This window comes from Gobio gobio, assembly GCF_949357685.1.
Source record: "Gobio gobio genome assembly, chromosome: 8".
NCBI classification, from domain to species: Eukaryota; Metazoa; Chordata; class Actinopteri; order Cypriniformes; family Gobionidae; genus Gobio; species Gobio gobio.
Genome location: NC_137114.1, coordinates 50,563,524 through 50,589,095, shown reverse-complemented (window position 1 = coordinate 50,589,095; position 25,572 = coordinate 50,563,524). Strand labels below are relative to the sequence as shown.

The 25,572-nt window shown below is 40.7% G+C and overlaps 1 protein-coding gene and 1 long non-coding RNA gene across 2 annotated transcripts; both read right to left on the bottom strand.

Annotated features, from left to right (window-relative positions):
- Positions 1–1,936: 1,936 nt before the first annotated feature.
- On the bottom strand, positions 1,937–6,295 carry LOC307130994 (uncharacterized protein). Its single transcript, XM_079824357.1, has 3 exons — positions 6,197–6,295; positions 3,984–4,218; positions 1,937–2,737 (listed from the first exon to the last, which is right to left on the bottom strand). The coding sequence occupies exons 2-3, from the start codon at positions 4,066–4,068 to the stop codon at positions 2,052–2,054; spliced, it is 771 nt and encodes a 256-aa protein (XP_079680483.1). The 5' UTR covers positions 4,069–4,218; positions 6,197–6,295; the 3' UTR covers positions 1,937–2,051.
- Positions 6,296–17,961: 11,666 nt separating this feature from the next.
- On the bottom strand, positions 17,962–22,479 carry LOC307130706. Its single transcript, XR_013817071.1, has 4 exons — positions 22,405–22,479; positions 21,669–21,717; positions 21,288–21,500; positions 17,962–19,383 (listed from the first exon to the last, which is right to left on the bottom strand). It is a non-coding gene; the product is annotated as an uncharacterized lncRNA (long non-coding RNA).
- Positions 22,480–25,572: the final 3,093 nt, after the last annotated feature.

The following is a 25,572-nucleotide window of genomic DNA, read 5'->3' as shown; positions in this document are numbered from 1 at the left end:
CGAGGCAGCCCTTGTGCCACTCAGGCAACATGGGGTTCGCATCCTGAATTATCTCGACGACTGGCTGATTCTAAATCTCTCTCGAGAGCAGGTTTGCGAACACAGGGACCTGGTGCTTCGGCACCTAGCCCGTCTGGGCCTTCGGGTCAACTGGGAAAAGAGCAAACTCTCCCCAGTGCAGAGGATCTCTTTTCTTTTATTGACTCAGTCGCCATGTACGTGCAGCTTTCGAGCGAGCGAGCGCGCGCGCAGTCACTGCTGACTTGTCTTCGCCAGTTCAAAGGCAAGAGTGCGGCCCCACTGAAATACTTTCAGAGGCTTCTGGGGCATATGGAAAGGAAAGGACCCCAGCGCCTTTGGCATGTCAATTGCCTCGAGTTGCTAGCCATGCGTCTTACCTTGCACCGCTGCTGAGCCCTGCTCAAGGACAAGCACTTACTGGTTCGCTCAGACAACACAGCGACAGTAGCGTACATCAACCGATAAGGTGGTCTACGCTCCCGCCGAATGTCGCAACTTGCCCACCACCTCCTCTTATGAAGTCAGAAGCATCCGAGGTAGCTTCGTGCCATTCACATCCCGGGAGAACTGAACCTTGCGGCCGACGAGCTGTCACATGTTCAGACGCTGCCGGGGGAATGGAGACTCCATCCCCAGACGGTCCAGCTGATTTGGGAACAGTTTGGCGACGCACAGATAGATCTGTTTGCCTCCCACGACTCTTCCCATTGCCGCTGGTATTACTTCCTGACCGAGGGGACCCTTGGCAACGATGCACTAGGGCACAACAGCAACTATAGTAGCAAGTGCTACTGTGTGTTTGAGATTACATGTTTGCATAAATATTAACAGGCTCAAAGGTGTTATCCTTGTTTTTACATCATTTACTACTAATAATATTATCATCCGTGTGGAGACATTTCCCCACAAAGTAGGCAATACCAGGACACACACGCACGCACACACACTTCATTATTTAATCACACTGTCTTGTAGTCAGATGACTATAGCTGTGGTCTCACTATTTGGTTCTTTGTTCAATCTCAGACCACTGTTTGTCGTATAGGTCATAGTTTGACTCGAGCTTTTTTGCTGAAAGGTGAAGACACAACTTTTTCAGTCAAGTTTTTACAAGTTTTGTAAGATTCCCCTTTCCGTTAAACATATTTTTGGACTGTCCTGGGTTAAAACAAGAATGCTCTTTTATCAAGTTATTTCACTTAAGGAATTCAGTAAGATTATGCATGAAAATGTTTTGGATTTTTTTTTTTTATCATAAGTTGATTAAAAAAAATCTTGTACAGTCTAATATGACTTTTTGTGTTTGCTTGTTTGCTCATGTTCAGACTCATGTCAGGGATTTCGGGTCAGAGCAGGACGCTGGAAGACAGCTGTTGTGGCGAGATTCAATTGGGACCCCTCGTCAGTAATTGACATAACTCGTAGTGTACTGACTGAAAGGGAACGTTACGCCCCCATGCCACTACCGCTGTACCGCTGGAACGGCCAGGCGCTCTTCAGCAGGTAAACATAATGCGAGAATGCAATGCAACGCCCTTTATACCCACGCGGTGGGGCGGGGTTGCATTATGCAAATTCCGCAGACCCATGGCATTTTCATGCCATTGGTTTGTTTTGTAGATCTCAAAGGCGATTGGCTTCTAAATGAAAGCCCCATTTCGTCAGTAACTTCCTTCAGGGAACGAGGGTTACATACGTAACCGAGACGTTTTCTTTTGACTAAAACTAGACTAAAATGACAAGACTTTTAGTTGCTTAAAACTTGACTAATAAAAAAAAGATATGTGAATTACTAAATATGACTAAAACAAACAAGGACATTTAGCACAAGACTATGAAATGTGCTATACAAATAAACTTGTCTTGCCTTGCCTATTTTTTTGAGTAAGCATCCAATCAAAGAATAATTCAATGATCTTGACATGAGTAATTTAATAAAGCACAAATCTTGTGGCATTTCACAGCAACACTAGCTTATTAGTTTCACATGATTTCATGATTTACATATTTGATCTGAAGAAAACATTTGCTCACTGTGACACAAAACAACACTTTTTAATATGAGTCTCTAGATTACTTGATCGGCCGAAACTCTTCCCACACTGAGTACAGCGGTACGGCTTCTCTCCAGTATGAACTCGCTCATGTGATTTCAGGTGTGCAGACAGATAGAAACTCTTGTCACAATATGAGCACTTGTAAGGTTTTTCTCCAGTATGAATTATTTGGTGCTGTTTAAGACTGTCCAGCCTTGCAAAACTCTTTCCACAGAGAGAACACACATGGGGCTTCTTATCTGAATGAACTGTCAGGTGTTTTTTTAGATTTGATGATGAAATAAAATCTTTACCACACTGATCACAGTTAAATGGTTTTTCTCCAGAGTGACTGAGCAGATGATTCTTGAGACCAGTTACACATGTGTAACTCTTTCCACACTGAGTGCATGTACACGGTCTCTCTCCAGTGTGAATTCTCATGTGTTTGTTAAGGCTTCCTTTTTGTGTGAAACTCTTTCCACACTGAGTGCATGTATACGGTTTCTCTCCAGTGTGTATTCTCATGTGTTTGTTAAGGTCTCCTTTTTGTGCGAAACCCTTTCCACACTGAGTGCAGGTCTGCAGCTTTTTGGCTTTTGTTCTTTGAGTTTTAAGGTTATGATGTTCCTCCTCCTCTTCATTCAGTTCTTGTCTTTGCTGTTTCACTTCCACCTGGTCTAAAATACACATCAAGTTAGAATCAGTTCAAGTGAGCCCTGATTTAATAGCAGAAAGCAACAGAGATCAGGGCCCATATTTATCAAGCTTCTCAAAGTGCCATTAGTCATTCAAAGTGCTGAGAATTCATGAAATTTACTCCTACTTTCAAACTTAAGTACAAAAGCAAGTTATCAAATTTCTTAAAGCTAAGAATCACTCTTACTCTCCCAGTTATTTAAGACAGCTCGAGAGGTCTCTCAAGTGGTTAGGAGTTGCCAGTAGGGGTTTGTGATGGCACTGAGGAGACAGATGTGCGCAAATCTTTTTAGAAGAGGAAGAATGTTTTTGAAATGTTTGACATAGAGCAGTTAATCAAACGGTATCGTTTGGACAGAGCAGGCATCATCTTTGTCAGTGCTGGATAATGTTGGGCTGAACTTGCCTTTTACGTTTCTGCTGTTCGACTAATTCAGCAAGCTGTAGCGCTTCTTCCTCCCGCCAGTTCGGTTTTCTTTTAGAATCCATAATTAAGACAACATGTTTATCTTTCATTTCAAATGTATATATTATAATGCATTCTCTTGAAAATTATTTATTGTCAAATGTGTGTTGAATGTAAACTCCTCTAAAGAATTTCACCATTCAATGTGAATTTATCTGAGAACATTCTTAAATAAGGACATTTATAGACCAATTTACAGCCTACGTTACACTGACGTCACACAGGTTCAACTGCGCATGTTGGTTGCAAAAGACGGTCTGGAATGTGTTATAATGAATGAAACACATTGGTTTAAATTGTGCTTTAGCCTATAAATTCAGTCTATTCAGTGATTGTTTCATGCCTATGACATCATCCAAAATCCTGTTTGTGGCACAACAAAGTGTCGTATATCAACTCTAAGACTGACACTTAAGATTTAGTCCTACACTTCACTTAAAGTACGATTGAGATGCTTGATAACTAATTTTTAAGCACAGCTTTGAGCCAATATTTGTTTTTACTCTTAAGACAATTCTTAGCAGTGTTCTTGTGAGTAATTCTCAGATGCTTGTTAAATAGGGGCCCATGTATCAGATCATTCATGAAACAAAGGTTTATCCTGTCATTAACTTGTTAATGTAGTTAAATATTTTTCACAACTGCTTTACAAGGTTATGATAATTTATATGCATTTATCTATCATTTATCATCCATATACTACTTATTAATTCACATCCACCAAAGCAGTCAACAATGAAGAATCAAGAATGGACACCAACCTTTTTGTTCCTCAGTATCTTCGTGTTTTATTCTGGATGGTTCTGGATCACTCATGTCTTCAATCTCCTCTTTAATAAACTCCATCTTTAACAGTCACACAGATTTCAGCTGCTACACCTGGAGTTTGTCCTTCTCTTGTAGGATGATGTGAATATTCTCAGTATTTATTGGTGAATTGTTGTGGGAGGGGCTTCACTGCAGGTGTGAACTGTGATCACTGTGTTTTGATTTAATCTGCATTTAAAAAGTACAGGCCATAATGTTTAACTGAGCTGCTGAAAAGCCAAAAGTTCCCTGCTTTCACCTCATTCATTATGGTGATGTCTGAGATATTCTGTAAATTGGCACATTAAGCACATTTAATTGGTGTTAACAGGCTGAAACAAACTACAGGATCATCACCTTTGAAATGTCCCTTCAGTTTGTGTCTTTACTCTTTCACTTTAATTGACATTGAGTATTTAAAATCAGTTTAAGGAGGATAAATGTGAAGATTCAAGTGAACCCTGATTTACCCTTACGAAAATTAACCATGGTTTTATTATAGTAAAAGTGTAGTAATCATGTTTGTTTGGCTAATTGATTACCATTTATATAGCCACAGTTTTACCACAAATACCATGGTTAAACTATGGTTAAAGTAGCAAAGCCATCGTTAATTTGTGGTTACCACGGTTTAACTATAATAACCATGTTTTTTTGGTTTTATCTGTAGTAAAACCATGGTTTATTTTCTTATGAGTAATAACAGAAAACAAGAGATCATGAGTCTATCTATTAGGGATGCCACAATTCTCAATATAATATTGAACCGTTCGGTACGGCATTCACGGTTCAATACGCGCTTGTGAATTGCGTTTTTTCCGGTTTCCCATTTAATTATTTTTCTACAAATTCTATAATTTGCCTCCATTCCAATACTGAACAACGCGACATACATTCACATCACACGTTAGTGGTAGAGTTATACTCACGGAACACTATAGTTATTCACAATCATTAAAGTTCATTATTTGCATTCGTTTTAAAGCCTTGCTGGTTTAATTCGCGTGCACGGTTTTAACATACGCTTTTCAGAGCGCGCGCACTAAAAGCCTGTCAAAGACGTGATTACTGGACTAAGTAGTCTTCTTACTGCGCTAATACTGTCGAATACACACAAAGTTAACATAAACACAGTCGGTTATGTCTAAAGTGAAAGTAAAATCACAATCGTGTCTGTATATTAGATGCACGCAGGTCTTAAATTGACAACAGGGCAGTATTGAACACGCAGTCCTTAAAGGGACAGTTCACCTATAAAATTGTCATTATTTACTCACTCTAATATTTTTCCAAACCTGTATTCATTTCTCGATGACAGAATTTTCATTTTTGAGTGAAATATCCCTTTAATGTTAATACAACAACAAAGAAAATCACTCACTGCTCTTGACTGAAAAACTAATACAGTAGCTAAGAATCAGTGTATGTTTTATAGTGAAGTCTATTTTGTTTATTTTTTACATTCATTCATTCAATTACATACTTAAATGCTGCTGTACAGCTCTGAGCTGCCAATGTAAATCGTTATATATATTTATTTTATATTATCCAATACACTAAGAATGTGTACAAATGTGTTTTTTTTAAAGTAAAGTTTTAAGTTTAAGTAAGGTTTTTCAATTCTTTTAAGTAAAATAAAGAAAGAGTATTGCAATAAAAAAATATATTTTTTTCTCTTTAACCTCTTGCTGTTCCTGTTGCCTGAGAATAAAATAACAAAAACGTTATGTGACAAGCCATCAGAACCGAACCGAAAACCGTGGTTAAAAACCGAAGTATGTATTGAACCGTGGACTAACTGTATTGTTGCATCCCTACTATCTATCAAATATCAGATTTATGATGAGCCAAAGGTTAGTTCTGTCATTCTACAGTCAAAATGTGAATAAAAACTGCAGTACAAGATTATGATCTCAGTGCATGTCTTATATCCTTAGACTATTTGGTTATTTTGTCACAGCTCTTAGGATGATTATCTAACAATATATGAACTAAGTCAAATAAGCCAGTGATCATCATCCACAAAACAATTCATAAATATGTAGATTTACAAACATTCACATCCAACTGTTATTTGTGTTATCAACATATTTAACTAACCTTACACATCTATTCAGTAAAAAATGGACTGAATCCCTTATATGACGTTAGTTGTGTGTTTGTTTACCTCTTGTAGTTTGTCCGTTCTCTCATCTATCTTCACTTTTCAGGTTCGCGCTCTCCAGCTGCCGCAAACGCGCTCTCAGCTGTCGTGAACACCTGCCGCACGCATTGAGCAGCAAACGTTACTCGCTTGTTTCCTCCAGGGGGCGCTCGGTGACTCGAAATAACCGAGAGAAATAACAGCAGCACCACATTAACCCGAGGTACTGAAAACATCTCTGTCTCAGTCCAGTTTAGATCCAGTTTCATTTCATTTATCAAGCTGAGACAAACCTTTGAAATCTATGTTTTAAAATCTGTTCCTCCATCCGAATTATAACAGTTTTAGGACATTTATTAGAGCCTATGGATGGCACAAGTCCACAATATTCTTTCACAAACCTGAAGTGAATGTGATACGTGTTAATTTATAAATAAATGACATCTGTAAAAAAAAAAAAAAAAAAAACTTTTAATGTGTAACCGGTGGCTCCAGTTATGAGAGACTTAATTCAGCGTTGTGTAGATTTATGGATTTATACACGGGACAGCAGGCAGCAGTTTCGCTTTATTTTTTTATTCCTCTTAGAGAGTGAATCCAATCGCCCTTGTTTTCTCCCCCATTCAGTTACAATTCAAAAGGTACAAGAAGGAGCATGAAACAGAAATCACATTATACAAGAAAATAGTTTAACACAGAAAACATACATGATATAAAACACAAATATAAGCAGCCTCTTTGAGTGTGAATCACCCTTTTGTTTCTATAAGATAAATATGATGTGCACTCACCATCTCAAAACATGAATATACATTCATAAATGATTAAATGGTATGCAAAATATGTTGCAAGTTATACAAATGTACAAATACAAATGTGTTGCAAGTTATCTTAAAATTGTAAATCATGAAATAAATCAAACAGATTAGATGGTTTAAAAGTTATTAGATGATAATTATAGATTTGTTTTCATTATACATTATTTAAGTATGTATGTATCATTATTCAATTCAATTCAATTCAAATTTATTTGTATAGCGCTTTTCACAATACACATTGTTTCAAAGCAGCTTTACAGAAAGTGCATTTCATAGATGTACAGTAAAAATGTTAGAAAGACAATGTTAAAGAATAATGTTCGAAAAAGTTAATCAATCGTGTATTAATTTAGGCCATAACAACGCTGGCGTTGAGTCGTCTCTTCACAGGCGTGGAGTCGTCTCATCACAGGCGTGGAGTCGTCTCACAGGTGTTGGGGCATCCGAAGTCTCCATGAGAGGCTGGATACAAACTGGAGCTGATGAACTATTTACCTCGGGACTAGTGTCCCGAGATAACAACAGAAAAGCAGATGGGAAATGATTAGCGTAGCTGCTGTTCAGAATATTATATTTATGCTTTTGATCCGATTTAACTGTAGTATAAAAAGATAATTATAATGTGAATGCTTGGCTAAAGAGATGCGTCTTTAATCTAGTTTTAAACTGGGACAGCGAGTCTGAACCTCGGACAGGAAGACTATTCCAGAGTTTAGGAGCTAAATGTGAAAATGCCCTCCCTCCTTTAGTGGACTTAGATATCCTAGGAATGACCAGAAGCCTAGAGTTTAGTGATCTTAAAGAGCGCGATGGATTGTAGGGCGATAGAAGATCCGTTAGATACACTGGAGCTAAACCATTTAGGGCCTTATAGGTCAGTAGCAATACTTTGTAATTGATACGGAACTTCACAGGTAACCAGTGTAGAGATGATAAAATTGGTGTTATATGATCATATTTTCTTGACCTAGTAAGAACTCTAGCAGCTGCGTTTTGGACTAACTGTAGTTTGTTTATTGAGGATGCAGGACAACCAGCTAATAAAGCATTACAGTAATCTAATCTCGAGGTCATGAATGCATGAACTAACTTTTCTGCATCAGAAATAGATAGCATGTTACGTAGCTTAGCAATGTTTCTAAGATGGAAAAATGCCGTTCTTGTAACATATGGAATATGATTTTCGAATGTCAGGTTGCGGTCTAATATAACACCCAGGTCTTTTACTGTAGTGGATAAAGTGACAGGACATCCTTCCAAGGTAAAATTGTATTGCGAGAGGTTTTGTGGGTAGTTTTTTTGGACCAATAAGTAACACATCCGTTTTATCTGAATTTAATAGCAGAAAATTACACGTCATCCAGTATTTAATATCTTCAACACACGCTGTCAGTTTAGATAATTTAGCGTTTTCATCCGGTCGTGATGAAATATATAATTGAGTGTCATCAGCATAACAGTGGAAATTAATTCCATGTTTTCTTATAATATTACCAAGTGGCAGCATATATATTGAGAATAGCAGAGGGCCTAACACGGATCCTTGCGGCACCCCATAGTCTACTGATGTCATCTTTGATTTTTCCCCATTTAAACAGACAAAATGGTAGCGGTCTGATAAGTACGATCTAAACCAGTTTAATGCCTGTCCCTGAACACCAGTATAATTTTGAAGTCGATCTAAGAGTATTTTATGATCTATAGTATCAAACGCAGCACTAAGATCGAGTAGAACTAGTATTGAGATACAGCCTTGGTCAGAAGCTAGAAGTAAATCATTTGTGATTTTAACGAGTGCGGTTTCTGTGCTATGATGCGGCCTGAATCCTGATTGAAATTTTTCATAGATATCATTTTCTTGCAAGAAAGCGCACAATTGAGCGGACACAACTTTTTCTAGTATTTTAGACATAAATGGAAGATTTGAAATTGGTCTGTAATTTGCTAGGTTATTATGATCTAATTGTGGCTTCTTAATGAGAGGTTTTATGACTGCCAACTTGAATATTCTTGGAACATGACCTAAAGATAAAGATGAGTCTGTAAAAGTCTGTTATCTCTCATTAAACAATGGTTAATCATGAACAAATGATGAACAAACTATTAGTAAATTATTTTTGACTGCACCAAAGGATAAAAATACCAAAATACAGTTGCAAGAAAAAGAAGATTTCAAAACACGGCCTCATGAAGTTTCGAAGCGTTATGAATCAGTGAGTCGAATCAGCGGTTTGGATCGCCAAATTTCAGCAGTTTGGCGGTTTGACACGCAATCCGAATCATGATTCGGCTCACTGATTCATAACGCTTCGAAGCTTCATGAGGCCGTGTTTTGAAACCGTCATCACTATATAAGTCGTTATTTAGGGGTTTTTTGCGCACAAAAACTATTCTCGCCGATTCATAAAGTTATTTTAGAACCACTGTAGTGAGATGGACTTTGTAACGTCTTTAGTACCTTTTAAGGGTCTTGAGAGTGTAAAGTGCCATTGTGCCAATGGAGGCCTTTCAGAGCCATCAGATTTCAACTAAAATATCTTCATTTCTGTTCCGAAGATGAACGGAGGTCTTACTGGTGTCGAACGACATGAGGGTAAGTGATTAATGACAGAATTTTCATTTTTTGGGTGAACTAACCCTTTAACTATTATTCAATTAGATAAATGTTCTATATTTTAGTTTAATAATATTTATTGAATATTTTTAGGAGAGCTTTTGGTACTAAATAGGCCTATTATTTGTGCAATAATTATGGTCCATTAATTACCATTTAATGAATTAAATAAAAATAAATACTTCTAATATTTGTTCTTATTTATATTACAATTAGTGTAGTAATTAAGGTTAAAATGGAGAAATCCAATGCAAATTAGAGTCATTATGTACCTAGAAAAATAATTAATTTTATTTGTAATGCCATGGTTTACCCACTATAGGTGCCTATATGGCTCTTTAATAAATATACACGTATCTAGTCTAGTTGCTCAAAAAAGTATTGCAGATCATAACTGATTACTTATTTTTAGGTTTTGCATTTGAATACATTTAGGCATGATCAAACACTAGATTTCTTTAAATGTGAAATTGTAAAACGTTAATAACTTGCATCCTAATATTTTTTATGATACTTATACAAGCACCAGTGAATATGAATGAATGTGAGCAAATATAATTTAAAATAGTTTGAAATAGAGCTAAAAAGGCAAACTTATTTTTCCTTATATGTACAGTAGGCTATATACATATTAATTGATACTGAATCAAGATCGAAATATTTGTGCCAATCACCAACCCCAAATACCCCACCCAAATACCCGGAATCGGCGATAATAGTTTTTGTGCGCAAAAAAACCCTAAATAACGACTTACATAGTGATGACGATTTCAAAACAAGGCATCATGAAGCTTCGAACCGTTATGAATCAGCGAGCCGATTCATGATTCGGATCGCGTGTCAAACCGCCAAACTGCTGAAATTTGGCGATTCAAACTGATGAATCGACTCGCTGATTCATAACGCTTCGAAGCTTCATGATGCCTTGTTTTGAAATCGTCATCACTATGTAAGTCGTTATTTAGGGTTTTTTTTGCACACAAAAACTATTATCGCCGATTCATAAAGTTATTTTAAAACCACTGTAGTGGATAAAAAAAGACACACCGAGTGTAGAATGTGGAATCTACGCTTCCACTGACCGATCCCTCTCTCCACCACACTTCTTGTGATACGATGTGCCCTGTGAAGGGAAACAAAATTAAAACCTTATTTATAGCCTATATTGGGATAGAGAGTTGGATTATTAAACTATAAAAACAATCTTGTATAAATAGATTAAAATATAGGCTACCTGTTGTAGTTGAGTTGGGCTTCTGTCAGTGGAATATGGAAAGGGGTGAGCAGCCAATGGCGTAAAGGGTATCCTTTATCCCCTATTAGATGACACCCTGGCGGCACAAAGTGCCTTTCAAACAGCTGTTTCAGGCCACTTTCGTTCAATATTCGCACATCATGTTTAGACCCAGGCCACTTGGGTACCACATCCAAAATGCTATAGTCTGAAGCAAACACAACTTGTGTGTTGATGCTGTGGTATCTCTTCCTGTTCACATAAACGTTCTCGTTTACACTGAGTGCCGTCGATTGCGCCTACTACTCCTGGGAAGCCGTCTATTTGCATAAATTGTGTTTGATGCTGCTGGATTACACGGGGTGTTGTTGGGAAGTCGATGAAACGTGTGACAATGTGTGGAACTGTAAGTGCCATAATTGTTTCCATGACAATTCGGCTTACTGATGGTTGTGATGGCCCCAAATCATCAGCATTGCATTGCTGCATTTTTCCAGTGGCAAGGAAACGAAGCATCCTCACAATCTTCAATTCTACTAAAAAAAGGCATTGCTGCGCAAAGTTACTGGTGATATGACATCCCTCACCAAGTCGCTGACAAAGATGATGCCTTCTCTGTCCAAACGATACCGTTTGATTAACTGCTCGTCGTCAAACATTTCAAAAACATTCTTCCTCTCCTGAAAGTTTTGCGCACGTCTCTGTCTCCTCAGTGCCATCACAAACCCCTACTGGCAACTCCTAACCACTTGAGAGACCTCTCAAGCTGTCTTAAATAACTGGGAGAGTAAGAGTGATTCTTAGCTTTAAGACATTTGATAACTTACTTTTATACTTAAGTTTGAAAGTAGGAGTACATTTCATGAATTCTCAGCACTTAAGACTAAAATGGCACTTTGAGAAGCTTGATAAATACGGGCCCTGGTTGCTCTGGACATATCGCAGTTTTCTCAAATCTAATTTGCCATTAATTTGTTCATTTAATTAATTAATTATTTTTAGTTATGAGACGCCTTTTTTATGACTGTAGATCTCAACATTATCTCAAATTCATGACCAATAATATTAACTTCACGTAATCCCTGGTAATGACAGTATTTGTGACATCATGAGTTTGAAATTTGATTACTATTTTAGATCTAGCCCTAAAAATTAACTAATGACCAAGATGAAGTGACCCCTCCATAGCTTAATAATCTACATTTTTGTTTTTGAACACATTATGTCCCTCTTTTTTTTCTGATTGAGTGCTCAGTATTATACTTATATTTATCATATCAAGCTTATCAGTTCTGTCTTGAAAGCAGATCCCAAAATCTCTCTTTATTAGACATCATCAATGATCTAATGATGTGTTTACCCCTAATTGGTTAATACAATAGTCCCTTACTGCATGTACAAAGTCCAGTCCCAGTTTTAAGCAGATAGAGAGTGTTAGCTTAACAGAATACAGAGAACTGCTGTTGGACTATTGAATAATCAAATCCTACTATTGCCAATCAGTCAAATCTGAAGCGGTCTCTGTAGTGATCATTGAAAAGGTATCACCTGTGCTCAGGATGAAGTCCTTCTGCTTGGATCAGCGACCAGTTTGAACTGGTCGGGCTGCTGTTTGAGTGTTTCCCTCCTCATCGGATGCATTTGGTCTGATGGCATTCACGGGCCTGATGTCATGGTGTGACGGTGGTTTGACTCTGGATGCTGTTGTCCTTTTGTCTCTCCTCAGTCTGACACAGGACAAGACAGACATGTGACCGCTTTTAGTATGGCTAAACAAGTCCCACTCACTCATTTAAAAAAAAAAAAAAAACTTGTATTGAGAACAAGAATAATTTGGAGGACTTGGATAATAATGGCTCTGAGAATGGAGCGGAGATGAACTCCAAACCAACGACCTCCACTGATGTTAACCAGTATGCAGATCTGCAAATGTAAACTAGGAAATAAGTAGGCTAATAAACTATATTTCCCTTTCAGTCGGTCACTACGACGTACGTCGGTATTACGACGAATTGGGATCACTTTAGAGAGCCCCTATCAGCTTCGAGATTTAGAGAACAGGCCAATGGGCCATTGGCGTGCGAGATTTGCATCTCGCGCTCCGCCCCGCGGGTATAAACAGGAAGCGAGAGCATCGCACTGACGTCATTCACTTCGGAGCCGAACGGCGTTGATGAAGCAAGCCTGCTTTTCTAAAAGAAAGCCTATCTGCAAGAGAGATGCTCCAGAGAACGAGAAGGACGCTCTGTGTTGGCGAAAAGGCACAATCAGCGCAACCGCATGTTCACCGCTGCATCAGCATAACAAACTGCTGTTCTCACAGCAACTGTCGGTTTGGTGAGAGCGTTTGTTTCAGTGAGTGCAACCACAGGACTGCACTTACCACCTGTGTGTTGCCGCGGTCTTCCCCAGGGTGCTTCAGCACTGTTTAAAGAGCGTTTCCTCACAAAGGAGCAACACGGGTGTGACACTGCGTCTTTTTCAAGACGTCATTCCACTCGTGCGTTTCTGGATGCGGTTGTTTCCTGTCCTGACGGCCACGATCCCTCTCGCATAAACATGTTGAGACTGTGTTCGCGGGTGATCCGTGTTCTCTCAGGGGAACAGATCACGTCGACGCGCTGGGTTCTCTCGCCTTCCGCGTGAGGGTTTGAGTGTTTGAGTGTTCAGCGCGCTGTGTGCCGTCTAGCTGCCGGGTGACAGCGCGGGTTGCCACGGCAACTCGCGCGCGTCACTCGGCGCCTACGCATGTTGAGACTGTGTTTGTGGGTGGTCTATGCTCTCTAATGAGAGCATAGCCACGTCGGCGCGCTGTTCATCTTGCCTTTTTCATAAGGGCTTGAGTGTTCAGCGCGCCGTGTGCCGTCTCACGGCCACGCCCACTGTCTCACGTGTCTGCTGGTAGCTTACAGATGGGATTGCTGGTCCTTAAAAAAGGGACCTAGCGTTTCGTTTGGGGCTCTAGCAGAGGACAGATGTCAATCGCTGCATCGGAGAGAGGGCTGTTATGTGTTGAAAATGAAGATGATGCTGAGATTCCCACTATAATAGTTGGCGCTCGTGCTGAATCCGATTCATACTCGACAGCCATGCTTTCCCGGGTGGCTGAGGCATAGTGCAACGCATAAATCACCTTGCCTGCCCCTTGCCTTTCCCGGATGTGCGTTGGAAGGCTTTTGCATTATGGAACTATTGGTTCCAAAATATGGAACACCAATAGGGCCATAATCTGTATAAAGTTTTCCTCTCTCTCACTACCCTCATCGGTGGGGTGGCAGTGCCACTGGCAGGCCACCTCCGCCCTGCTTAGGGCACGAGGGTAGTTCTCAGCCGAGGTTGATCGACGATGTCCAGAAACACCATTGACCCGGATTTGGTTCGGAACTGTTCTTCCCCCGGAGGAGGGCCGGGTGAAAACCATTAGTAATTCTGTTACGCCACTGGGGTTAAAAACAGCCAGTGGTACCCAAAAAAAAAAAAAATATATATATATATATATATATAGAGGAAGAGGCAAGAGGGCGAGAATGGCAGTGTGTGACGCTACAAGCCTCGCCACTCTCATTCCCTCTCTTCTCAGCGGTGTGTGGACGACAGTGCGCGACGCTATGCCTCGCCACTCTTGTTCCCCGCTGAGGAAGGAGGTGAGGCAGACCGTGTGCAACGCCACAAAGCCTTGCCACGCTCAGCCCCTCCTTCATTTGGAGAGCGCACTGGGCGGTGTACAACGCTCCCATGCCTCTAAATCGCCAGCAGGGGGTGCCGGCTGTGGGAACGCACTCAAGCGGCCTTCCCACACTCGCACACCCCCTCAGCCCCTACACGGACCACTCCCATGTCATCCTGGGGTCCCTGCATTCCGCCTCGCTGCCCTGCTGCGGGTACGTCTGTGGTACCGATGACCCCGCTTGTTCGGTCTCTGGGGGCCTGGCTAGCGCTCCCCAGCCCGTCTCACTGGGTCATCTGTACCATCAGACTCGGCTTGCGATTCAGTTCGCCCGGCGTCCGCCCAAGTTCGGGGGCGTTCACTTCACGTCTATTGCGTGGGTGGATGCCCCCGTGCTTCAGGCGGAGATCGCTGTCCTACTGGCGAAGGACGCGATAAAGCCGGTCCCTCCAGCCGATATGAAGTCCGGGTTCTACAGCCCGTACTTCATTGTACCCAAGAAAGGCGGCGGGTTACGGCCAATCTTGGACCTGCCTTACTTGAACCATTCCCTCCACAGGATGCCGTTCAGAATGTTAACGCAGAAACGCATCTTCAGGTGCGTCCGTCCCCAGGATTGGTTTGCAGCGATCGACCTGAAGGACGCGTACTTTCATGTCTCGATTCTCCCTCCCTCGATTCTCCCTTTCTACGCTTTGCATTCGACGGACGGGCATGTCAGTACAAAGTCCTGCCCTTCGGGCTGTCCCTGTCGCCCCGTGACTTCACGAAAGTCAGCGGTTCCACTGAAACAATTTCAGAGGCTCCTGGGGCATATGGCAGCAGCAGCCGCAGTAACGCCAATAGGGCTGCTCCATATGAGACCGCTTCAACACTGGCTACACGACTGAGTCCCGAGATGGGCGTGGCACAGCGGGTCCCTCCGTGTCCAAGTGACGCCGAGATGCCGCCAAACCTTCAGCCCGTGGTCGGACCCTTCATTTCTACGGGCAGGAGTGCCTCTAGAACAAGTGTCCAGGCATTCTGTTGTCTCCACGGATGCCTCTTCCACGGGCTGGGGTGCCACGTACAACAGGCTTGCAGTATCGGGTCTGTGGACGGGGCCCCAACTGCAATGGCATATCAATTGCCTGGAGTTGCTGGCGGTTCGTCTTGCTGTCAGCCACCTCAAAGGGTCGCTCAAAGACAAGCACGTTCTGATCCGGACGGACAGCACTGCGGCCGTTGCGTACATCATCAAACAGGGTGGTCTACGCTCCCGCCGCATGTCCTAACTCGCCCGCCATCTCCTTCTGTGGAGTCCGAAGTATCTGAGGTCCCTTCGTGCCATCCACATTCCGGGCCCGCTCAATCGTGCGGCCGACGAGCTGTCACGGTTGCCCGTGCTGCCCGGGGAGTGGAGACTCCACCCCCAGGTGGTCCAGCTGATTTGGAGTTGCTTGGGGCCGCACAGATCGATCTGTTTGCCACCCCGACACGACACCCTGTGGCACCCGCGTCCGGACCTCTGGAAACTCCATGTCTGGGCCCTGGACGGGATGCGGAGGTTCTAGGTGACCTACCGCAAGCGGTAGTTGACACCATCACTTTCGCCAGAGCGCCTTCTACGAGACGGCTATATGCGTTGAAGTGGAACCTGTTTGTCGACTGGTGCTCTTCTCACCGAGAAGACCCCCGAAAGTGTTCGGTCAGATCTGTGCTCTCTTTCTTTTCTTCAAGACGGGTTGGAGCGAAAGCTGTCTTCCTCCACCCTCAAGGTGTATGTTGCCACTATAGCCGCAATCATGACCTGGTTAATGGTGAGTCCTTAGGCAAGCACGATCTGATCGTCAGGTTCCTGGGGGGGGGGCGTGGAGATTAAATCCGCCTCATCCTCCCTTTATACCCTCTTGGGACTTGACTCTGGTGCTGACCGCACTTCAGAGGGCGCTCTTTGAGCCTTTACAGTCAGCGGAGCTTAAGATCTTGTCTTTAAAGACATTACTCCTGATTGCATTGGCCTCAGTTAAGAGGGTAGGGGACCTGCAGGCATTTTCGGTCAACGAATCGTGCCTGGGATTCGGGCCAGGTGACTCTCAGGTAACCCTGAGACCCCAGCCTGGATATGTGCCAAGGTTCCCACTACTCCCTTCCAGGACCAAGTGGTGAGCCTGCAAGCGCTGCCTTCGGAGAAGGCAGACCCAGCCCTGGCTTTTCTCTGTCCAGTTTGCGCCCTGCGCGTCTATGTTGACAGAACGCAAAGCTTAGGACCTCAGAGCAGCTCTTCGTCTGTTACGGAGGACAGCAGAAGGGAAAGGCTGTCTCCAAGCTGAGGATGGCCCACTGGATAGTGGATGCCATCGTCTTGGCTTATGAAGCCCAAGACGTGCCCCGCCCACTCGGGTTAAGAGCCCACTCCACTAGGGGTGTTGCTTCTTCCTGGGCGCTGGCTCGTGGCGCCTCGCTGACAGATATTGTAGAGCTGCGGGCTGGGCGACACCTAACACGTTCGCCAGGTTTTATAGCCTACGTGTAGAACCGGTGGCTTCTCGTGTGCTCGCTTCCCATAGTCAGCTTCACTGAAGTGCCCGTTCTAAGTGTCGGCTTGCTGCGCCATTCCCTTCCCCATGGAACGGATACGTGCGCTTTTTTTCTCCAGTCGAGTTCCCCAGGATTGGCGAACCCTGTTGAGTCCTCCGCACCCCTCGGCAGTCGGATGTGGCGGAGCGTCCGACGCCAGGTCTGGCACTTGTATGCATTGGTGGAACTTGTGTCGGACTGGGGTCCGTATGTCGTGACCCCTACGGCGGTCCCATACGTGTATTCTCCACGGTACAGCTCCCTACGGCGAGCTTGTGTCTTTCCCTTGGCAGAGTTTCTCTGCCGTCTCAGTACGGTGTCGTCCCCCGCCTGTAAAAGGCCGGGGCCGCCTCTGGGACTTCGTATGTTAAGCTGCCCACGGCCAGCCCATACGTATTCTTTCCACATGGTAACTCCCTCTGGGCATGATGTGGCTCCCGCAGCGTCCTTCGGGCACGCTTTCCCAGCGTTATCCAATCAGTCTGCTGAATGGGTCTTGCGGAACAGCAGTGTGACTCTCCCTGCGTGAATCTCCCCGCCCGCATCAGAACGGGGTCTGAGGGGCTCTCGCTGGGCGCTGGAAGTGGTAGTAACTGTGGCGTTTTCCATAGGGATCCCAATTCATCGGTAATACCGACGTACGTCGTAGTGACCGACTGAAAGGGAACGTCTCAGTTACGTATGGTAACCCTCGTTCCCTGAATATCTTTTGTATTTCTTTATTTGATTTTGTGTCTTTGTGGAGTTGTGTGTAAAACCTGTGTTTTTGTTGTTTCTGTTTATGTCTAGTTTTCACTGTGTCTCAGATCAATAAATAAAAACTTATGGACATCAGTACTTCAGAAGCGTGGACTGTTGAATAACTGAGTAGTGACAAATACACTGTGACACACTTTGTAGTCAGTAACAATATACTTTATTACTTGGCTATGGTTTGTACAACATACTTTTAATTACATAATATCACACAATACAGTATTTTACATGTGCTGCCATTTAAATACATTTTTATGAATTACTTGGAAGACATTTTCCCAATGTTGAATGCATTTGTTTTCAAGGCCATTATAATAAATCAAATGTAACGCATCACATGTAACGCATCACTAATGAAGAGACAAATTTCATTAACAAGTCCAACATTATCTAAACTTCACATAGTTTCAGCAAAACTGAAAGAAATTAACTTAACAGGTTTTTCATTAAAAGAACACTGAAGCGTTATCATAAAAAAGAGATATCAAACCAAAACCTCCTTTTCTGTTTGTTAATGCAACACGATACATTGACGGTTTTTCATTTGTGAGATTGATACGAATAATTTAACGACTAGTAGGCTACAACTTACCTCAAAACAGCAGGACTTTTTCTCCGGTTATTTTCTGCTAATATACTTTTTATATATTTAAAGATGGTCAAATTTTTGGTTAGTATATTTACAATATACTATTGAAAAAGAGAATATATTCAATACAATATACTTTTTTTCACCAGGGATGGCACACAATGATTTACTTGAACGTTTTGGATCTGAAGAAAACATTTGCTCACTGTGACACAGAACAACACTTTTTAATATGAGTCCCTAGATGACTTGATTGGGTGAAACTCTTCTCACACTGAGTACAGCGGTACGGCTTCTCTCCAGTATGAACTCGCTCATGTGATTTCAGAGATCCAGAATGAGCAAAACACTTCTTACAATATGAGCACTTGTAAGGTTTTTCTCCAGTATGAATTCTTTGGTGCCGTTTCAGATTAGCAGCTTTAGTAAAGCTTTTCCCACAGTCAAAGCACACACAATCTCTCACTCCATCATGTGTTTTCTGGTGCAGTTTAAAACTGTCCACCCGTGAAAAACTCTTTCCACAGAGAGAACACACATGAGGCTTCTCATCTGAATGAACTATCAGGTGTTGTTTTAGATGTGATGATGAAATAAAATCTTTACCACACTGATCACAGTTAAATGTTTTTTCTCCAGAGTGAATGCGCAGATGATAATTGAGATAAGATAAATATGTGAAACTCTTTCCACACTGAGTGCATGTATACGGTTTCTCTCCAGTGTGAACTCTCATGTGTGTGTGTCAAGGTTTCCTTTTTGTCTGTAACTCTTTCCACACTGAGTGCATGTATACGGTTTCTCTCCAGTGTGAATTCTCATGTGTGTGTCAAGGTCTCCTTTTTGTGAGAAAGTCTTTCCACACTGAGTGCAGGTGTGCAGCTTTTTGGCTTTTGTTCTTTGAGTTTTAAAGTTGTGATGTTCCTCCTCCTCTTCCTTCAGTTCTTGTCTTTGCTGTTTCACTTCCACCTGGTCTAAAATACACATCAAGTTAGAATCAGTTCAAGTGAACCCTGATTTAATAGCAGAAAGCAACAGAGATCAGGTGTCAGATCTTTCATGTGGCAAAGTCTGTCATTCACTTGGTAATATAGTAAGCAATATGCTTGAAAAGTACTATTATTATCATTCATAGGCATTTCGCTATCATTTATCATCCAAAAAACTGTTTATTAATTCACATCCACCAAAGCAGTCAACAATGAAGAATCAAGAATGCAGAGGTGGAAAGAGTAAAAATATTCTTCTAAACTACTATTACTTCAATAAAATTTTACTTAAGTACAAGTAAAAGTACCGGTCTAAAAATGTACTAAAGTAAAAATAAAAAGTAGCTCATTTAAAATGCAGAGTAAAAGTTACTGAGTTACTTTTTTTAACAGCGGGATGGGGACTCCAGTGTAGGGTTGTAATAGAATGAGATTTTCACGATATGCAAACATCAGTTTCACAGCATCATGGTATTAATTATTTAATAAATAAACTGTATTATTAAATTATGATTATTATTATCTCCAGTTAAAATGGCGTTAAATTAATGAAAACTGTTTTTTTTTTGATCAAATGCTTTTTTATAACAAACTTGAAACCATTTGTTTGTTTTGTTTATTAAAATTTCAATAAAACATGTCTAAATTAAATAAATTATTATGAATTAGATTAACAACTTTAAGAATAATAGAGTCCTATTAATTTTTTCTTTTTATGACTTTTATACAAATACATTACCAAAACGGTGGTAATCAAATAAAATGTAACAAACTTTTTCTCCTTTCATTTTTTTTGGCAAATTGGACTATATTAAACCATGTATTTAAAAATATATTCTTAAATAATGTTTAAATTATGTATTATTATTATTATTATTATTAAGTATTCTATTGTAGGGCTACAATAGTAGGCTAATATATTTCTGTCACAATTTCATCTAGTTAAACCAAACGTTTATTTTGACAGGTTTATTTTGACCTGTTTCAGAGTGTGTTTGACAATGGTTATTAATCAAATAAAATGATGAGAATGCTCATTAGGGGGTCTCAGATCAGCTCTGGAAATGTTCATGTGTTCATGTCCAAATATGGTTTGTGGGACGTTAAAAACACCACGAGCATTGCATACTTGAGTATGTAGTAGATGAAACGGCACTGCTCATTCACACAGAGACAGAACAAGCAGATCATATATTTAAATAGCAGTGTTTTGAGCTTTGATATTCATAGACCATGTCACGATTCGATTTATTGTACAGCTCTACTTTTGATGTACTCATCCATCCGTTTGCGTGTTTTACATGATATCTGCGTTATACTATAAATTAAATTGTCATGTCAGGATTCCGGGATTCCCTCTGCATCACAGAAATCATTCGGCCTTAAGTTATAAACGTAACTTTATCTGCACAGAGGGATGGTGTTCCCGAACATGTTCTATGTGTTTCCTCCTTTGCATCAACATTTTTTTGCTAATTTGATATCCTCCAGGACAACACTCTGCTATTTTTTGTCTATATCCACAGTATTTCCATACTATCCAGGGGTTCACGACAGCGTTTCGCTTTCAGCTGGGTTTGACGTCTGTCTTGTCCGTTTGTCTCCATCTTTTTGTGAATTTTGCGTGTTCGTTCTCCCGCCCTTCAATTCAATGCAGTTGTTTCCAGATCGCGATTTTCATCCCTTTGTATTATTTATTTTTTACTCAGTAACGGATGTGGTTTAAAATGTAGCAAAGTACAATACTTCAAACAAAACATACTTAAGTAAAAGTAAAATTATTATTTTTTTAAAACTACTTAAAAAAGTACACAGAAAAACTACTCAATTACAGTAACGCGAGTAAATGTAATTTGTTACTTTCCACCTCTGCAAGAATGGACACCAACCTGTTTGTTCCTCAGTATCTTCATGTTTTATTCTCGATGGTTCTGGATCACTCATGTCTTCAATCTCCTCTTTAATAAACTCCATCTTTAACAGTCACACAGATTTCAGCTGCTACACCTGGAGTTTGTCCTTCTCTTGTAGGATGATGTGGATATTCCCAGTATTTATTGGTGAATTGTTGTGGGAGGGGCTTCACTGCAGGTGTGAACAATCTGCATTTAAAAAGTACAGGCCATAATGTTTAACTGAGCTGCTGAAAAGCCAAAAGTTCCCTGTTTTCACCTCATTCATTATGGTGATGTCTGAGATCTGCTGTAAATTGGCACATTAAGCACATTTTATTGGTGTCGACAGGCTGAAACAAACTACAGGATCATCACCTGTGAAAGTCCATTTCAGTTCTTGTCTTTACTTTCACTTCCATTGAGTCTGAAATAAAACATTGAGTATTTAAAACCAGTTCAAGGAGGATAAATGTGAAGATTCAAGTGAACCCTGATTTACCCTTACGAAAATTAACCATGGTTTTATTATAGTAAAAGTGTAGTAATCATGTTTGTTTGGCTAATTGATTACCATTTATATAACCACAGTTTTACCACAAATACCATGGTTAAAATATGGTTAAAGTAGCAAAGCCATGGTTAATTTGTGGTTACCACGGTTTAACTATAATAACCATGGCTTTTTGGTTTTATTTGTAATATAACCATGGTTTATTTTCTTATGGGTAATACCAGAAAACAAGTGATTGTGTGTCTGTCTATCAAATATCAGATTTATGATGAGCCAAAGGTTAGTTCTGTCATTCTACAGTCAAAATGTGAATAAAAACTGCTGTACAAGATATGATCTAAGTGCATGTCATATATCCCTAGACTATTAGGTTATTTTGTCACAGCTCTTAGGATGATTTTCTAACAATATATGAACTAAGTCAAATAAGCCAGTGATCATCATCCACAAAACAATTCATAAATATGTAGATTTACAAACATTCACATCCAACTGTTATTTGTGTTATCAACATATTTAACTAACCTTACACATCTATTCATATAGATTATAAAAAATGGACTGAATCCCTTATATGACGTTAGTTGTGTGTTTGTTTACCTCTTGTAGTTTGTCCGTTCTCTCATCTATCTTCACTTTTCAGGTTCGCGATCTCCAGCTGCCGCAAACGCGCTCTCAGCTGTCGTGAACACCTGCCGCACGCATTGAGCAGCAAACGTTACTCGCTTGTTTCCTCCAGGGGGCGCTCGGTGACTCGAAATAACCGAGAGAAATAACAGCAGCACCACATTAACCCGAGCTGCTGAAAACATCTCTGTCTCAGTCCAGTTTAGATCCAGTTTCATTTCATTTATCAAGCTGAGACAAACCTTTGAAACATATGTTTTAAAATCAGTTCCTGCCTCAGAATTATAAAAGTTTTAGGACATTTATTATACAGAGCCATGGATGGCACAAGTCCACAATATTCTTTCACAAACCTGAAGTGAACGTGAGAAATGTGTTAATTTATAAATAAATGACATCTATGAAAAAAATCTGTAATGTGCGTCTCCAGTTATGAGTGTAGATTTACGGATTTATACACGGGACAGCAGGAAGCACTTTTCGCTTTAAACTGAGCTGAGAAATCACTTATACAAGAAAATAGTTTAACATAGAAAACATACCTGATATAAAACACAAATATAAGCAGCATCTTTGAGTGTGAATCACCCTTTTGTTTTCTAACAAATAAATACGATGTGCACTCACCATATTTTTGTTATGTTAGTGAAGCATCGTTGCTAAACTGTGTGAGTTCAATGTTGGTGTTTTTCTTTTGTATGAGATTTAATTTATTCTGATTTTAATGTATTTTTGTATGTATCTTTTAATGCACTGTAAACGCTAGTGAGGAATGGCATCGTTTGTGTATGTAAATACAAATGAAACTATGAAACACTTTGTAGATGTTTTCCATGTCTGAGCAGAAAAGGGGCGTGGCACTACTTGACCCCGCCTCTTGTTGATAGGCTCAAACAACCCACGGACCTGCAGTAATGTACAATGTCTGTTTGTATAATATAAACAACAAAAGAGCGAAAAAACAGCAGCACCACAATTGCAGCCTATAAACTCAAAAATCAATCCAAACACAGCGGCAGGCTAAGACATGTGGGTTAACAAGACGCGTTACGCTGAACCATTGCACATGATGGAAAGTCTTTATTGCTCTATTTCGCAAGGAACAGACACTTACTTTGATAGATGTTCTTTATAAACTGTACAAAGATACCTCAGGCAGTGCATTCACAGATGTTGATGAGGACAATGACAGTAACAGTGACTGTGAAGGTGATGGTCAACAGGAAGTTCTCCCTATGCTCACCCTGCCACCATGATCCAAAACCCGCCACACCCCAAAATGATGCCGCCACACAGGTGAGCACACACACTAATACAGACACCACACCCCCAGTGCCACCCACAGTAACCGATGACGTTACTTAGTGCATGCACATACACAACAGTATAGAAAAAGAGGAAATGCCATAAAGACAAATCAAACCCAATGTATGGCTGTTTACAACCACATTAACTGAGCAGCTGGAAAATGAGTGAATTTTTAAATAAATTACATTTATGCAGTGTTAATAGCACTTATCATTCTATTCATTGTCTGTCTGTCTAATTTATTAAAAAAAAAAAAAAAAATTCTGTTCTGTGCTAGACTAACTGAGACTTGTTACAGCACTTGCATATTGCGTATATTGTTGCCCTTCGACTGCTCTAGCTGCTTCTATTGCCCTCATTTGTAAGTCGCTTTGGATAAAAGCGTCTGCTAAATGACTAAATGTAAATGTTAATTTTGACAGCAAATTTTTATTTAATTTTAGTCATAGTCTTTTGACAATTTAACTAAACTAATTAGATTTTAGTCGGCTAAATCTACAGTAGATTTATTCGACTAAAATCTAATGAGTTTAGTTAAATTGTAATACATTAAAGGTCCCATGGCATGGCATTTTTCTATTATTTTATAGTGTTTCCTGAGGTGTACTTATATTGTTAGTATGATTTTTACATCATAAAATGTCATAATTTAGAAATAAAAGGCATTTTGTCTATACTGCTGTTTGCCCTGTGGCTGAATGCCCTGTTTCAAGAGGCGTGTCTGCTGTGAGACTTCAGTAAAAACGCCCACTGTTGTGATTGGCTGACATCTTTGCATTTTAAATGAGCGGAGGGGGCGTGGTTTAACGAGGTCTACGACGCACGAGCAGGCACGAGCTGCTGCCAGAGAGACGGATGGACCTGAGTTCACTTCTCATCAGTTCTCTCAGCATGTCTCAGTTCAGGGTGAACTGTTGTAGTTACTAGAATATACTTCAGGTTATTAGTTTATTTCTAGTCGGAGGGGCTGTCACTCATGTCAGAAAGTTAGTAACTTTAGTAAATTATGGATCAGCGCTGACTCGAGACGCGAACCGTTTAGAACGATTCAGTCCGATTTGTTGAACTGGTTCGGTTCACTAAAAAGAACCGATTCAAAAGAATGATTTGTTCGCGAACCGGACATCACGGAGACGGAGCGATTGCTAACAAAGTTATTTATTGTAACTACTGAGTTGTGAGAGCGCTGTCTGTCAGCGCGAGTTTATTGTGTTTGTATCTGAGAGTTCTGAATAAACACGAGTCCCAGTCACGCAGAGTCCGTCTTCATCATTATTCTACCAACTCTGTAACACATGCAATGTACCATTATAGCGAGATGAACGAGTTAGTAAGTTTGATTAAAGCATTATTTCTAGATATGTTCCAATCATATGAAAAGCGTCAGTGACGCGCATTGAGTAACTTACACAGCGCAAACAAAGACACAACAGCAGTAATCGAATGTAATCCAGTTTATTGTGGGGAAATCTGGCTAGCCTAGCCGGATACCCTCACGCTTACCCCCCTTCTGCTTAATCTCACGCTGCGTTTGGTGCCTCCGCTGTGGGCCAGATGCAGTACTGGGGGTCGGGGATGTTGAAGGCTGAGCTTCGGCGTGCGTGAGGTTTATCTCTAAAGATGTGGATCTGCCGATGATAAGCATAAACTCCCGACTGTATGCACATTTAAGAACAGATAGACGCGACGAGGACGTACAAAAACACTGACTCACAAGATAGAAAACACGAAAACACTGTTCTGTCGGGAGAGAGAAGCCGCTGAGTGTGCACAAATAATAAATAATTAGCTACACATAAGAAATCACTGATCACAGATCAGAAGGAACTGAAA